This window comes from Ammodytes marinus (genome assembly GCF_949987685.1).
Source record: "Ammodytes marinus genome assembly, chromosome: 21".
NCBI lineage: Eukaryota > Metazoa > Chordata > Actinopteri > Uranoscopiformes > Ammodytidae > Ammodytes > Ammodytes marinus.
In genome coordinates, this window is record NC_137225.1 from 1,461,756 (window position 1) to 1,477,500 (window position 15,745).

Here is a 15,745-nt window from a genome sequence, read left to right on the forward strand (position 1 = left end):
TTGTATCTGGTTCTTTGGAATGCATGAAGTAGGTTGATTCTGTGGGGAGCGTGTGAGATCTCAGGTCACCTCAATGGGCCCACTAGAATGAGTCATTAGTGGTGTACAAGTGGAATATATTGCTCATGATGGTGGAAAAAAGGTCCACCAAACGCTCAAGGATTCTTCCAGAGTCCATGACAATCCATAGTGATGTAAAGGAAGTTTAGCCAGTTGTTGAGAAGCTTGCTGTGGACCATGGAGATAGAAAAACAGACAGTAAAGTAAACACACTGACATTAATGCCCTTTGCACACTTTGCATCACAGCTAATAGGGACACACCATTACCTAATATGACATTTCAAAATAGTGTTTGACCACAGCTTTTTAAAAGGCGAGTGTGTGAGGTTATAAGTTGATAGTGGAGGGGAGGAGTGGACAATGTGATTCCCTTTCTAGGATTAGGGTTGAACATTCCCTTTTATTAGAAACCAAAAGAGAAGTATTTTTGTCTTTTAATTAGAAATTTTATTCAAGAAAGATATTGCTTTAGTATACTGCGTGGTATAAACATATCTCTACAATAAGAAAGAGCATTTATTCATGAGCATCACAAGCTTACATTACAAAATATTTGTGTATACTGTACAATGTGTAACACAGGTTTTTTTTCACACTAGCCTTCCAAGGAAAATGGACTTGGGGTATTTGTCCCTGAGAGAGGACCACTGCACAAAGAAATAGTCCGACATGGGGTACAGGATCTTTCCAGTTAGCGACAAGTTGTGCACCCTGCAAATGCTCTCTACGTAAATGATCAGCACTTTCTTCTTTCCCAGAATTCCTAGCAGGAGTCCCGCCACACATAGGGGAAGGCATGTCCCGGGGCCGTTACACAGCACCTGAAACAACAAGACCGAACACACACACGCACGCACGCACGCACGCACGCACGCACGCACGCACGCACGCACGCACGCACGCACGCACGCACGCACGCACGCACGCACGCACGCACGCACGCACGCACGCACGCACGCACGCACGAAGTGACACGTATTTGGTTATTCATAAGCTTGATAGAAAGCAGAGTCTGAGAGAACCATCTTTAGATCAATTACTGTTTAAGTTAAGTTAAGTTATTACTATTACAATTACTACATTGCAATTTGTCTTTTCGCATATCCCCTTTCAAGTGACCAAACATCAGAGAGGGTCATAGCGCAGGGTCAGCCATAGTAGAGCAGTTAAGGGTTAAGTGTTTTGCTCAAGTACACATTGGAAGAGATGGTGGGCACCATACATGAAATAGCAGCCACCAATAGTCTTACAAATAACACCCTCCTGCCCGGTGCCAGGGATTGAACCAGCGACTTCATGGTTACTGGTCGTTCCCCTTTCCTCTAGGCCATCCTACCACAAGGTTAGGTTCTTGTTTTTTTATGAGCATGAGGGATGTAGATCCAGTTACACTGCTGGGACGTCTGACTCACTGTAGAGATAGAATTTAGCATGTTGACTCCACTAAATAACTAAGGAAAGAGACTTGACCAGTATAACCACAAGGTTGCTGGTTTAATCCCCGGCACAGACACAACGGTGGACTCTAGTTGTAAGCCAGCAGCTGGAAGGTGGCTGGTATGACATCTACGGTGCCCACCACCTGTTACATTTTCCCATAGTTTTGTAGTATGGAAATCATTGTTTCATAAATATGACAAAAAATATCTAAAAACCTAAATCAAGGACTTGCCGTTTGTATTAAAATATAAAATATTGTTGTTAAACAGTGACAGTGACTTTTCTCTAACTTATCTAACAGTTGATACCTTCAGCTCCACATACCTTTTAAAATGCTTCTATTTGATAATAAAGAATCCTTGGTTAACCGATTGATTTTAGTCTAGTATAGTAAGGGAGATGTGTGTCTGTCTGATGGTGTGATGTTGATGATTTGCAGAGATATGTGGTACGCTTCAAGCTCAATATGACAAAGCTTAACTGTCATTCAAAAGGCATTTCTTCAAAGTGAATAAATGTGGTTAATACATTGGTCTGAATATTAGAAAATGCAAAGAGAGCAGTGGCCGTGTGTGTGAGAGCAGTGAGGGGGAAGGGGGAGGGGACAGGAAACCAGACAGAGCTGCTGGAGTCTGGAGAAGTCATCATACAGCTCCACACACACACAGGTCCAGCTCCACACACACACACACACACACACACACACACACACACACACACACACACACACACACACACACACACACACACACACACACACACACACACACACACACACACACACACACACACACACACACACACACACACACACACACACACACACACACACACACACACACACACACACACACACACACACACAGTACTGGAACCCTCTCCACACTGGCCTGCACTCACTAAGCACAACAGTTTGACCATCCTAACAGCTCAACAACAGACAGAGAATATTGAGTTGACACTAGCGGAGTGAAGGTTTGAACTGTATTGTAACACAAAGGCAGTTTTACAGTGGACAAGATTTTGTTTCTTCCACTGTGCGTATGTAAGCAAATTAGAACTATTCTAAACGGACTGGCGCATGCAGTTGCACATTTTTTAATGTGCAACTACAGTACATGGTGGACACACTAGTTATGTGGGTTTTGATTTTTAATTTTGCTTGTTTCTCTGTTGCATCAAGTAAGTGATAACATTTACGCACGCATGCGCACACACACACACACACACTGTATACCTCCTAACAGCTCAACAACAGACAGAGAATATTGAGTTGACACGAGGGGTGTGAAGGTTTGCAAAACAGTATTAACAGTTACACACCAGCAGACGGGCACATGCCCGCTTTCTGTAATCCGCATACTGAAACACCCTCATTTCTCTATATAAGGAAATACATATGGAGCAGATGTGTGGGTCGCACAGCTCTGTTTACATGTGGCTTTTGTGTCAGGCTGTCAAACGCTCTCAGTGATCATTTGCGGCTCAGTTACCCAACTAACTACAAGGTTGTCGTGGCCGAGTGGTTAAGGCGATGGACTAGAAATCCATTGGGGTCTCCCCGCGCAGGTTCGAATCCTGCCGACAACGACTGGACGTTTTCACTGCTGTAGACTGTTATCATCAGGCTTGACTGAGGAACCCATGGGAGGTGACAGTGGCTGTTTGCCCAAAAACATGGTATACGCAGGTTTCTCTGATTTGCTATGTATGGCACGGTGGCCCTCAAGTGCAAACAATTTGGAAAACAGTGAAATGACACCAATCACAAAGACTTTACAGAAAACATGACAACTCTCAACATTGCAATAACAGGAGCTATGATTGGCCCACACATAACTTCCACAACACGTAGCTGCTAGCCAAATGGCAAGTTAATATGCCATAATACAGATTGTTCTGCATTCAGAAGCTCTCTATAAAGCACACCCACGGTTCTCTGCATTGTGTATTTTTTATGTGTGGTAGCAGCAGCTAAGCTAAGCTAACGTGAGCAGTTAAATGAGTTGAATCAGGAGAATTCCCCCGATGGCCCAGTCCTTATGCTAGTGGGCCGTCCTGTAGACAGCAGCCTGACTGGAACATTCCCTCACAGCCCGCTCTCTGTCTGTGTTTCCATCCACACACAGCAATAACCAGAGGCTTCTATTACAATCTGCTCTCACTGCTCTAATTTGCTCAACACGCATTTTACACTCTTCACAGGCAAACTACAGTATCTCATCCATTGATACTTTTTTAAATGATTTGAGCTGACAGAAGTTTATTTCACTTACAAAAAACAGTTCTTACTGTCATTATTAACTTGGACAAATAAAACCTAAACAATAAAATCAAACAAAATATTCCCAGAAATCAAAACTATCTGCATGTTATTTGAGTTAGTAGATATCTTATCATTTACAGATTCAAAAAACTTACATCGGTTTGGTTTGAAAACTAAACCTCAGCATAAACATGAGTCTAAACAGGCATTGATTTGTGTAATCCTGATGGGGGCTACAACAAAGAAAATGGCATAAGTGTGTGTTTTCAGTGCATCGTAAGTGTCAAATTGTGTCCTGATCTGTTATATAAACCCGTTGCATCAGGAAATATGTCAATTATTCTAACAGACTGTGTGAATGCTGCAAAAACCTGATGTTTCAAGCTATTTATGTCGCGATAATCAGATTTTTATCCAATGCACTTGTGCATGGTAATATAAAATACGCAGGGGACGATTTGTCATGTCATGTTTTAGATAGACTCATCCAATAGGTGTTGAATGGGAAGGCTTCATGCTGGCCTGTTCCAGTGAGTGAAGGGCATTCACTGGTCTGCACAGAGCTGAGCCTGCACAAACCCCTGCCATCACCAACTGAAAGCACACAGCATCAACCACAGCCAGCAGCACAAGGGACAAAGCTTGTTTTAATAGTTAAAGAACAGTTTGAGAAAAAATCCACATCACACAGAAGTTGGCAAATTGTGGAATGAAGTTTGTTTCTCCTTGCTATAAACTAGTCAGGCTGTTTCCCTAGTAGTGCTATCCAATTGTGTGAAATGCATGCGTAGGTGCTGCCCCTTGAGTTGGGAAGGTCTGTTGCTCGTGGCCGGATCCTACATGGTTCTAGATTCGGGTCTGGATTTCCAGGCTAGGCCACCATACAGAGCAAAGGCTAGGCATACAGAGCAAATCTGAGAAACTTGCATTGTTTTTGGGCAAACAGCCACTGTCACCTCCCATGGGTTCCTCAGTCAAGCCTGATGATAACAGTCTACAGCAGTGAAAACGTCCAGTCGTTGTCGGCAGGATTCGAACCTGCGCGGGGAGACCCCAATGGATTTCTAGTCCATCGCCTTAACCACTCGGCCACGACAACCTTGTAGTTAGTTGGGTAACTGAGCCACAAATGATCACTGAGAGCGTTTGACAGCCTGACACAAAAGCCACATGTAAACAGAGCTGTGTGACCCACACATCTGCTCCATATGTATTTCCTTATGTAGAGAAATGAGGGTGTTTCAGTATGCGGATTACAGAAAGCGGGCATGTGCCCGTCTGCTGGTGTGTAACTGTTAATACTGTTTTGCAAACCTTCACACCCCTCGTGTCAACTCAATATTCTCTGTCTGTTGTTGAGCTGTTAGGAGGTATACAGTGTGTGTGTGTGTGTGTGCGCATGCGTGCGTAAATGTTATCACTTACTTGATGCAACAGAGAAACAAGCAAAATTAAAAATCAAAACCCACATAACTAGTGTGTCCACCATGTACTGTAGTTGCACATTAAAAAAATGCTTGCCTGTTGTGATAATGATTTTCCTGAGGTGAACAGACACATTCTGTGTACACTGATCCTCTGGTCAGAGTCAGAGATATGCGTGCATGACGAAAAATATATTTGTAACATGTCAAAATTGTTTATAGATATCTTCAAATTCACTTTAATTAGTCAAAATAACATTTCAACATGTGGGAATGATATTTAAACACTTAAGCTGTGACTGGTAAGCCCTACTGATGAACTGTGTAAAGGGCTTGCCATAGTACAGAGCTACAGTGTGTTTGTCCACTCACCATGTCAGGTTTAAGCCTAAACACCAGAGGGAGAGAGTAGCGCAGGGCCTTCAGTGTGCTGACCACAGAGGAGCTCCAGGACTGATGCACCTCACGACTGCGTGGGATCCTCCACACACTGAACTGAGGGACAAGGACACATGGCAGCTGATCACACATCTTCACTACAACAGTGGAATACATGACACACATAAGGGGTGTGACAATACACATATTCACACCGAACCGCCACAATACAGGCTGTACCGTACAGCAACATTTAATTATGGCGTTAATAGCGTCAAGATGAAGTAAATATGGTGAATGTACAGGCTTGTTTTGATTTCGGTGCGAAACTTGCACTTTTATTTGAGAAGCATTTTATTTTTATAATATTATATTATACTTGGGTGTTATAAAATAAAAAAAAAATTCATTTTCATTTAACTTTTATTTATCCTCGAGAGACCAATTGAGGGATGACCCTCATTTACAATGATGTCGAGTTCAAAGCAAATTCAAAGGAAAAACAACAATACATAAACAATATTCAATGCAAAAACATCAAATACACAACAACAGATGAAGAGAAAAAAAAATTAAATGGGTGAAAGTACAATATAGTCTAATTAAAACAGTTACAGGTAGAGTTTGGCAGATTTAAGATAGTTTGTTTAAATTGGTTAAAAGATATGAAGGTATTTAGTTTAATTTGCTGCTGTAAGTTGTTCCAGGAGTCGGGGGCACTGAAGCTAAAAGCTGTCTTTCCCAGCTCAGACCGGGCTTGTGGGACATAAAGCATAAGCATGTCAGTGGAGCGGGTCTGATAAAGCCCATCTGAAATTTGCAGCATTTCTGTTAAATAACGAGGAAGCTTCCCGGTCAAGGCTTTGTAAATAAAAATGGGCCAATGTGCGTCATGTCTCTCTTTAAGGGAGGACCACCCAACCTTTTCATATAAAAGACAATGGTGTGTGTCATAAGCATCTCCTGTGATGAACCTTAAAGCAGAGTGAAAAACAGAGTCCAGGAGTTTAAGACATGAATGTGATGCATGCCGGTAAACCACATCACCGTAATCAAGGACAGACATGAAAACTGCCTCAATAATCCTTGTCCTACTAAATAAAGGGAAGGTGGTTTTGTTCCTATAAAAATAGCAATCGTAGTCGACAAACAAGATTTTTTATATGAAAATTAAAAGTGAGTTTATCATCTAACCAGATGCCGAGATATTTGTACTCTGTGACTCTTTCAATTAAAAATCCATTCTTTGTAGAAATATTAAAATCATTAAAAGTTGTAGTTCTTGCTCTGGAGAAACACATATATTTGGTTTTGTCTGTATTTAGAACAAGCCTGAGGTCCACTAGACAGTCCTGCAGGGTGTTAAAAGAGCTTTTTAGGTTCTGAATAGATTGGTGCACCGAATCGGAAATGCAATACAGTAGTGTCGTCAGCGTATAGATGGGCGTGACAGTTTTTTAGCGATGAAACAATAGCCCCTTTTACACAGCCAGTGAAAGCCGGGAATATGCCGGCCTTTCGGCCCTCCGCCCTGCTGTATAAATGCGACAGTTGCGGAACGAGGGAAGAAAGGTGCGAGAGATTGTTCCGGGAATTTTACTACCTCGGGGGGTAGTAAGATTCCCGACACAATCAGTTCTGCCTCTCTGTTTAAATGCTCCAGCTTGTTGTTGCGGAACAGGGGGGCGTTTGACGTTCCATAGTCTACGTTCTAAACATGCGACCATGTTAGCAGTTGAAGGACGTGTGTTTAACATTAATCACGGCGGCCTGATGTCCCGTAAAAATCATCAAATAAAAGGAACGGCGTATAATCTATCTGATCATGAGGTCCGTTGCTCAATCCAAACCCCCGCGCTTCATTTTGCAGAGTGTATGAGTCTATTTCTGCCCATGAGAAGTTGTACAATGGGAAAGCTAGGCTAGGCTAAGTAAGGGATAAAGTATAGCGAACGGGTCACTTGCTAGAAATTAAGACCGACAAGCTGAAGCAGGAGCCCGACACGCAGCGGAGGGCTCTTGTTCAGCTTGATGGTAGTAGTAGGCTAGTAGTACGCCAGTAAATAGGAACGACCAAGGATACGACCTAGTAACGGGGGAATAGTCTGCTCGCCCCGCTAGACTGTCTGCTTCAGCTGACTGAAGGCTCCGGCTCAGCTGTTAGCCACAGAGCTACTGTTTTGCTAACACAACTCAAGAGGTGAAGCGGATTGATTTTGTCAGTTTGGTTAACAGTCCCAGTGATGTTGGACTCAGCGCGTAGCGAGATCAACTGGCACATTGTGGGGGCAGTCAAATACGGCCCTCTTACTGCAAGCTCCAGCACTTCTGCTCTCAATTCACCAGCCAGTGTTGTTGTTGTAAAGCAGCTGACCGGCGCGGCGCTAAATGTTTACGTCACCTGACGCTGTTTACAAGCACCTCTTTCATTCCGGAGCGCTGTGTAAAAGGAGCTACTGCTGCGCCAGCAGGCCGGCGTTGCTTGGTTCTGTGTAAATAACACAGAAGCAAGCAAAGCCCGCATATTGGAGTGATGTTGTTCCGTCAATATGCCGCAATCTCTGTGTAAAAGGGGCTAATGTTATTTATATAAATTGTGAAAAGAACTGGACCTAAAATTGAGCCCTGTGGGACACCATTTGTAACAGTTAAAAACTCAGATTGGTATCTTCCCAGTTTAACTGACTGCTGTCTATCAGAGAGATAATCCCTAAACCAGCTACATGCAGAATGATCAAAGCCAATGTCATGCAGCCTCTGTAAAAGCAAATGGTGGTCAACAGTATCAAAGGCCTTTGAAAGATCAATAAAAAGTGCTGCACAGTGCTTTTTCTTGTCTAATGCTGTAACAATGTTGTCTACAACCAAAGTCACAGCAGAGACAGTACTGTGACCTGCCCTAAAACCAGATTGGAATGGGCTCAAAATGGAAGCAAATGAAATGAAAATCTGTCAGTGTGACAGATTTTCAAAATGAAATCTGTCAGTGTGTTTGGATTGCTATATGCTGTGACACCATGTGTGACACTCAATATTGTAGTCAGGTGCATGTTAGCTTTATTTATACTTCTCAGCACATTGTAACCATGTTTTGAAAAGTGCTATATAAATAAGATTTATAATTTCTCATTATTATAAAGGCTGCAGGGAAGAACAAAGGTATAGCCACGCCACCTGCTGTTGATTACTAACACTGCATTACAGACACAGTCTCAGCACTCACTTCAATAGCATTCCTATGCAGGACTGTTCATAAATAGGTCTGTTTATAAGTAGGCCCGTTTATATGTGGGCCTGTTCTGTTCACATGTAGGCCTGTTCAAACGTAGGCATGTGCACAGAGGTGTGTGTGTGTAGGCCTATGTGTGTGTACCTGGGACTCAGAGTGTGTGTGTTGTTTGGAGCGTTCAAAGCTAGTGATCTTGTCCTCACTCATCCGGTCAGTGTCAGCGATGACATAGTGGCGAGGAGCGTAGGCCGCCGACAGGCTGTCCATCAGACGCAGGACCTCTGAGGTGTGACCACCTAGACACACACACACACACACACACACACACACACACACACACACACACACACACACACACACACACACACACACACACACACACACACACACACACACACACACACACACACACACACACACACACACACACACACACACACACACACACACACACACACACACACGGTTAATAAGATATCATTATTAGAAGAAACACAAGAGGCTTTGTGAGCTTCCAAAGTAATAACATTGAGGCCATAGGTCCTCAAATGGAACACACCGACATGGTAGACATAGATTTCCTTTCGAGATTTCTTAAGATGCACTAGGCCTATATCTTTACACAGAAAACAGCCAAAGCCCTATTTTGGCAAATGTTAAAAATATGTTTTTCATTGCCATTTGACCTGTAGGCCTAAACATGTGTTGTACTCTTGAAGCCTACTTGACCACTTACTTCCTCACCTGTCAAACAATGAGTACATAGCCATGTTCTGTGTTCTTTGGCTTGACATTATGTTACGTGTCTTCCTGTAGGCTACTTAGTGAGGAAAAGTGTCTGCTAGTGCACTGCTTATAATGCACCGCTATCTCTGACACTAGACACACAATTGTGGCAGTTCAGACTAAGCTCCTTTCTAGTCTGCTTTGGCGTTTACTTTCTTCTCTTCATTCTTCCAAATAGCCTAGGGTTATTTCCATTGAGTTATAGCGTGACTCACTCTGATTGGTGTTTGGAAAAAGCAGGGCGGGCACTGAGGGCACTGAGCTACGGAAGTGTGGAAGATTAGCATGGAAGCTAAGGAAGTCAGCTAATGCAGAGCCTAAAAAAACGTATTCTGAACGTTCACTATTAATATAAAAGATGCATAACAAGGCAAAACGTATGCTATATCATATGGCTTCAATCATGACAATATAAGGCATACGAATATTAGTGAGGGAGCAGCTTTATGACAGCATAGAACACACACACACACACACACACACACACACACACACACACACACACACACACACACACACACACACACACACACACACACACACACACACACACAAGGAGGCTTTCTGTTATTAACGTTACCTGAGCCCGCCACCACCAGCACAGACACCGGGCCTTTAGATCCGGGCTGATAGCTTGATCCGGTCTTCACAACAATAAATACTCGGATAATAAATAACAAAGATAAAAGTAAAACGGCAAACACAGCTCCTACCAAGAACTCCATGACGGCTACGGCAACTGTATAGGGCCAAATCAGGTGCGCTGATTTCTCTGTTCCCTGAGTAGAGGCTTTCAGGCACATTCTCCTCTCCAGAGGATCTATTTGCATACAAACCCCTATTTTTTTGAACAGTCTATGACAAACTCCCCATACACTACCCCAGCCATGGATAGAGCTTCTTTTTTATTTTCTTTCTGCGTGGATGGAGAGGGTAAAAGATATGATATTTTTTTGTTTGTTTAAAGAACAGAAAACTGAAACATTGTGTCTATTTGCAATTGTTGCCATGTAGCAATGTTCTGCAACATGTTTTTGCATATTTACGTCGATACAAGTCTAAATGTTTGCTATGTAAGAGAGATATCATGATACATAGTTTGTTTCTGGATGATCTTGTTTAATACATCTGCCATTTACAATATTACAGGAGCTGTTCTTATGTTCACGCATAACAGAGATTTGGAATACTTTGTAACATATTGATAATTGAAATTTCTATATAAATTCACATTGTGTATTTCTCTTTTTTTAGCCTTTTTCGACAAAATTTGCAGACATTTAAAATCATTTGAATGTTTAAATAAAAAAATGCTAGCAGCTGACCATATACAGATGACAAATGAAAGGAACACCTGACTGAATGAGTGGGGAACGACTGGAGTGGAGATGCAAATGAAAATGACACTTAAGGGGTTAACTTATGTGGTGCATTTGAGATCATTTCAACCATACTATTCAAAATGTTGGCTGTGTTAGAAAGCTATTGAAACTGAAATGAAATGATAAATACGTTGTTTCTTATATAGACCTATGTTAATATAAATTTATATATTTTTTTCTTTCTTGTGCATTGATGCCATATGTCAGGAGAAACAGCAGATCAACTCTTCCTCAGCTGACAGTCTGTCCATTCACAGCTCCAAAGAGAGGCATTATGGGGACCGCAGTTCATAAACCCTCATTATGAAGATCAATACACATTTGAGAATTCAATGGTGCAGAAACCACATGCAGCAACGATGGGGAAAATTCTAATAAGGCCAGATGAAACACAGTGAAGCAGATGCAGTGCAATATACTGCCTTGGTTTGGGTCCAGTTGTGCCTATATGAAAGAGTCACTGCAGATCAATGCAAAGTATTTCTAAGTGATCACCTTCATCCTATGATGAACGGTCTCTTCCAGTATGACAGTGTCCCCATCCATAGAGCACCATGGGCCTTCTGAATGCTTTGATGAGAATGGAAATATAAGTCATATGAATCATATGCTGTGGCCTAGAAAGTCACCAGATACCAAGCCAATGAGATTGTGGGCCGACGTGTTCGATAGCACTCACCATCATAACACCACCAAATTACATTTGTACCTTGTTCATGTGGAACATAAAAACACACACCAAATTTAATTTTTCAAAATTGAATGTTTAATCTTTTTGTATCTTTATTTTCAAATCGAGTTTATCTAATGTATCTATTTTTATTATAGGCCTAGCCAAGCACATTTTATATGGGTTATATAAGGCATACTTCTCAGATTATTTAGGGTGATACTGTGTTATACAGTTTATTTTCCTGTTTGCAGAAACTTCATTGAATCTCCGATATTCCCTGCAGGACCTGAACGCAGCATGCGCTCAAACAGCGGAGGCTGAGGAGCATCAGGAGGAGGATGGGAGCTAGCAGCCTCTCTCTGCATGGCTGACAGGTGGGTAACATGTCAGTGTGTGTGTGTGTGTGTGTGTGTGTGTGTGTGTGTGTGTGTGTGTGTGTGTGTGTGTGTGTGTGTGTGTGTGTGTGTGTGTGTGATCCTACAGTGCACGTTCATCTCTCAGTCTAGCCTATGTGAGTCATCAGCTTGCTATATCGAGTGTGTGTTGGCCGTGCTGCAGCGCTACAGGTGCACGCACGCACGCGCGCACACACTGACACCGCGTCCTTCACACGATCTCAGTCTCCACACAGAAGGTCATCCCAAGACGCAGCTCGCGCCGGTGGATGTATGCTCCAGAATAGGCGTTTACCGATAGGCTACTGGAGGACAGCCACAACACCGTGTGAACGACACAACGTCCATAGGGTTCATATAGTCCAAATAGCCAGTCACCCTCATGATGACAGCAACAATCTGGAGACAAGTGTGTTCTTATTGGTGTAAGATACGCATCAGTAGGAAGCCTATACATGATTAATTTAACAGAAATAAAGACATTAGTTATCACTTCTACACCCCCTTGATGGGAAGTGACTTATTAGAAGGTGGTACCTAGGGTTGCAAAGGGGTGGAAAGTTTCCGGTAAATTTCCGGAAACTTTCCACGGGAACTTTCGCTCGGACATTTTGGGAATATTCAAAATAGGGAATTATAGGAATTAACTAAATGGCTGTCATTTAATTATTTTTTTCATATCCAAACATAAATCTAAACATATAAACACTATGTTTTGTCATAGGCAGACATCCATGCAAACTAATTCAATAAAAAAGACATTACATTTGAACAGATTTATTTGTAAGTAGAACTTTATCAAGTTTTGATTATTTAATAAACAATCAATAATTTCACTGAACAACAAAAAGATGAATGCTGAGTAAAATATTACTGTCTGACCCAACCCATTCAATAAATGGATGGAGGAATGCACAGCGCATGTAGGGGGCGTGGCCTCAGTACCCATGCAGTAGGATGTGTGCTATGTGCAACTTGCCAAGTCTACTTGCATGGAATCTGGTTGTTTTAGTCAAGATTATGCTAAAATATATTTTCCCAACTATATTTATAATCACTGTTTAAGCCTCTGTAAACCTGGTCTAGTAAATATCAATATATGATATCAAGTTGAGTGTCTCAATAAGCTTTAAGAAAAATCTGATTTGAAATTAAATGTTCATAAATATTACAAAACTTAGTTTGATTTTTACCGTCTAGAACGTTTACCAGGACTGAAATAACATACAGTAGTTAGAAGGATTTAGTGCGTTTGGGTTGCTTTATATTTAGTAAATTCCCGTTTATTCCCGTTAATTCCCATAAATTCCCGTTAATTCCCATGGAAAGTTTCTAACTTTGAAAATTCCCGAAATTTTGCAACCCTAGTGGTACCATTAGTTTTACTTTTAAAACCATGTAATGTCAACACATATTGTATTCCTGATTATAAGTTAGCAAAACTGTCCTTCCTAAAGCTGGCTACTTAATCAAACGTCTGGTTAGTGGTTACCTTTTGAAGTTGTGGATCCCCCCTAAACTAAATAGCTTGAATCCAAAGGAAATGGATGAATGTTTTAGTTTTATAATATCTGCTAGTAGGCCTAATACTCTAAACCTGAGCTCATGCATGGTGAAAGGCTAACTCTGAAATAGTATCTATAAAAGTGGAGTGAAGCTGGTGTGTTAATGTGCCCCCTTAGTTTACACACCAGTTTACAGAGCCTAGGCTGTGTATTAACACTGGATTTTTTTTGTCAGCGCACACACTAGGCTACGGAAAGGTAGCGAATTCCCTTGAGGAGATATTCACTGATTTTGACAAAAAGTGATGTTGACAATAAGCAATCTGCCGTCTTCCAGAATCGCTGACTCTACCTTTAATGTGTAGAGTTTAATAGTATAAAAGCTTACCGAGTGTAGCTCTGTCTGCCTGTTGGTATCTGTGGTCATTAGCCATGTAGTGCTCAAAAAGGGTTGAAGAGTCAATTGAGATATAAAAAGTGAGCAACTTGTTTAGCCTATGATGCTCATCATGGTAAACTGCTGTTTGTTTGCTGTGATGTCTGATATGAAAATTCCAATCCCGCCACAGGAAAACATTTTTCTAATATTAAATATATACGTATATTATTGATGCATTTACATCTTGCCTGTGATCCAAAAATCAATTCCCATTCCCAAACCTGATCCATAATGTGTCTTCCATTCTGTGCCTCTATATACCTCTGTTTAGACCCAGTGCTATCCTCCTAACCAAAGCGCTCATGAAGCAGCAGTGATGGACTCCATGTCTATGCTGGGTGGTGGCAGCAGCAACAGCAAGAGGAGCCCAGTGTTCCTCACCACCTCTTCCCAGCACCAGGCCTGTTTCCTGCCCAATGGCTCTAATAAGAACGGTGGTGTGGTGCTCCATGGAGGGTGTGCTGCTGCTGCCTGTGTGCCTGCCCAGCCCTCGGTCTCCATCCTGGGCTCGGGAGACTTCTCCAAGTGCCTGACCAAGAGGCTGCTGCGCTGCGGCTTCCACGTGGTGGTGGGCAGCCGCCAGCCCAAAGTGGCGGCGCAGGCCTTCCCTCACGTGGTGGACGTGACCCACCATGAGGACGCGGTGGGCAAGGCCAGCATCGTGTTCCTGGCCGTACGCCGCGAGCACTACTCTGTGCTGTGGGACCTCAAGCATCTACTGCAAGGTATTACTACACACACATGCATGCATACAGGCACGCGAGCAGAACACACACACACACACACACACACACACACACACACACACACACACACACACACACACAGGTTGGGTTTTCATCACTTCCGAGGACATTGTATAGACTTTCATTCATTTCCTGGAGACTTTCCCTGACCACTACTAGCCTAAGCCTTACCCCCTAACTTTTACCCTATAACTCTAACCCTAACCTAAACCTAAAGTCTGCCCTAACCTTAAATCAAGTCTTTACCCTGAAATGTCATTATGTACGTAATGGGGACTGACTTCCAATTTGTCCCTAAAAGGAAGGTACGTCCCCTCAATATCACTGTGTAAACAGAAAAATGTCCCCACAACATAAGTAATACAATTGAAGCTTATAGGGTTTTTTTCAGTATAGAAAAGAAACTACTGCTGCAAATAACCAAGGTCTCTAATAAATACAACACTTCTCAAATAAAAGTGCAAGTTCCGTTACTGCCTGTGCGGTTCGGAAGGAATACGAATATGTGTATTTGTTACACCCCTAGAAATAGACTAGAGAGCCTGTATAGCCCATGTGTAATGTTTATAATGTCTTTAAAAACACAAGTCATGTGTATGTTTTTGTCTGTTTTTTGGTGCAGGAAAGATCCTAGTGGATGTGAGTAACAACAGGAGGGTCAACCAGTATCCAGAGTCCAACGCTGAGTACCTGGCCTCTCTCCTACCAGACTCCACCGTGGTCAAAGGCTTCAACGCTTCAACGTGATCTCAGCCTGGGCCATGCAGCAGAGCACACCCACAGACGCCAGCACACAGGTAACACACTTCACCTGTCTTCACCAACCACAAATCGCTCAGTTATCATCTACCTTGCGTTCCAAATGGAATACATCTCACAAATAGGGGAGAACGGGGTAAGTAGGCACACTTTTTACTCTAGTGAGAATTGCTCATCACCAAAACATCTGTCAATAGCCATTCCTACATTAAATTGAAGCTTAAGGTGTTGGCTAGAAATGTGTGTCTCTCTTTTTTTCCA

The 15,745-nt window shown here is 42.3% G+C and overlaps 2 protein-coding genes across 2 annotated transcripts in view; one reads left to right on the forward strand and one right to left on the reverse strand.

Annotated features, from left to right (window-relative positions):
* Window positions 1-518: 518 nt before the first annotated feature.
* alg14 (ALG14 UDP-N-acetylglucosaminyltransferase subunit) lies at window positions 519-10,320 on the reverse strand. Its single transcript, XM_080050345.1, has 4 exons — window positions 10,166-10,320; window positions 8,944-9,095; window positions 5,565-5,687; window positions 519-883 (listed from the first exon to the last, which is right to left on the reverse strand). The coding sequence occupies exons 1-4, from the start codon at window positions 10,308-10,310 to the stop codon at window positions 653-655; spliced, it is 651 nt and encodes a 216-aa protein (XP_079906471.1). The 5' UTR covers window positions 10,311-10,320; the 3' UTR covers window positions 519-652.
* A 3,720-nt stretch (window positions 10,321-14,040) lies between these two features.
* The window catches only part of steap2 (STEAP family member 2, metalloreductase), a gene marked incomplete at both ends in the record, with an annotated part of 7,732 nt that continues 6,027 nt past the window's right edge, over window positions 14,041-15,745 (forward strand). Inside the window, 4 exon segments of the mRNA XM_080050571.1 lie at window positions 14,041-14,052; window positions 14,251-14,704; window positions 15,348-15,454; window positions 15,457-15,522. Coding sequence (XP_079906697.1) covers window positions 14,041-14,052; window positions 14,251-14,704; window positions 15,348-15,454; window positions 15,457-15,522 — 639 coding nt within the window.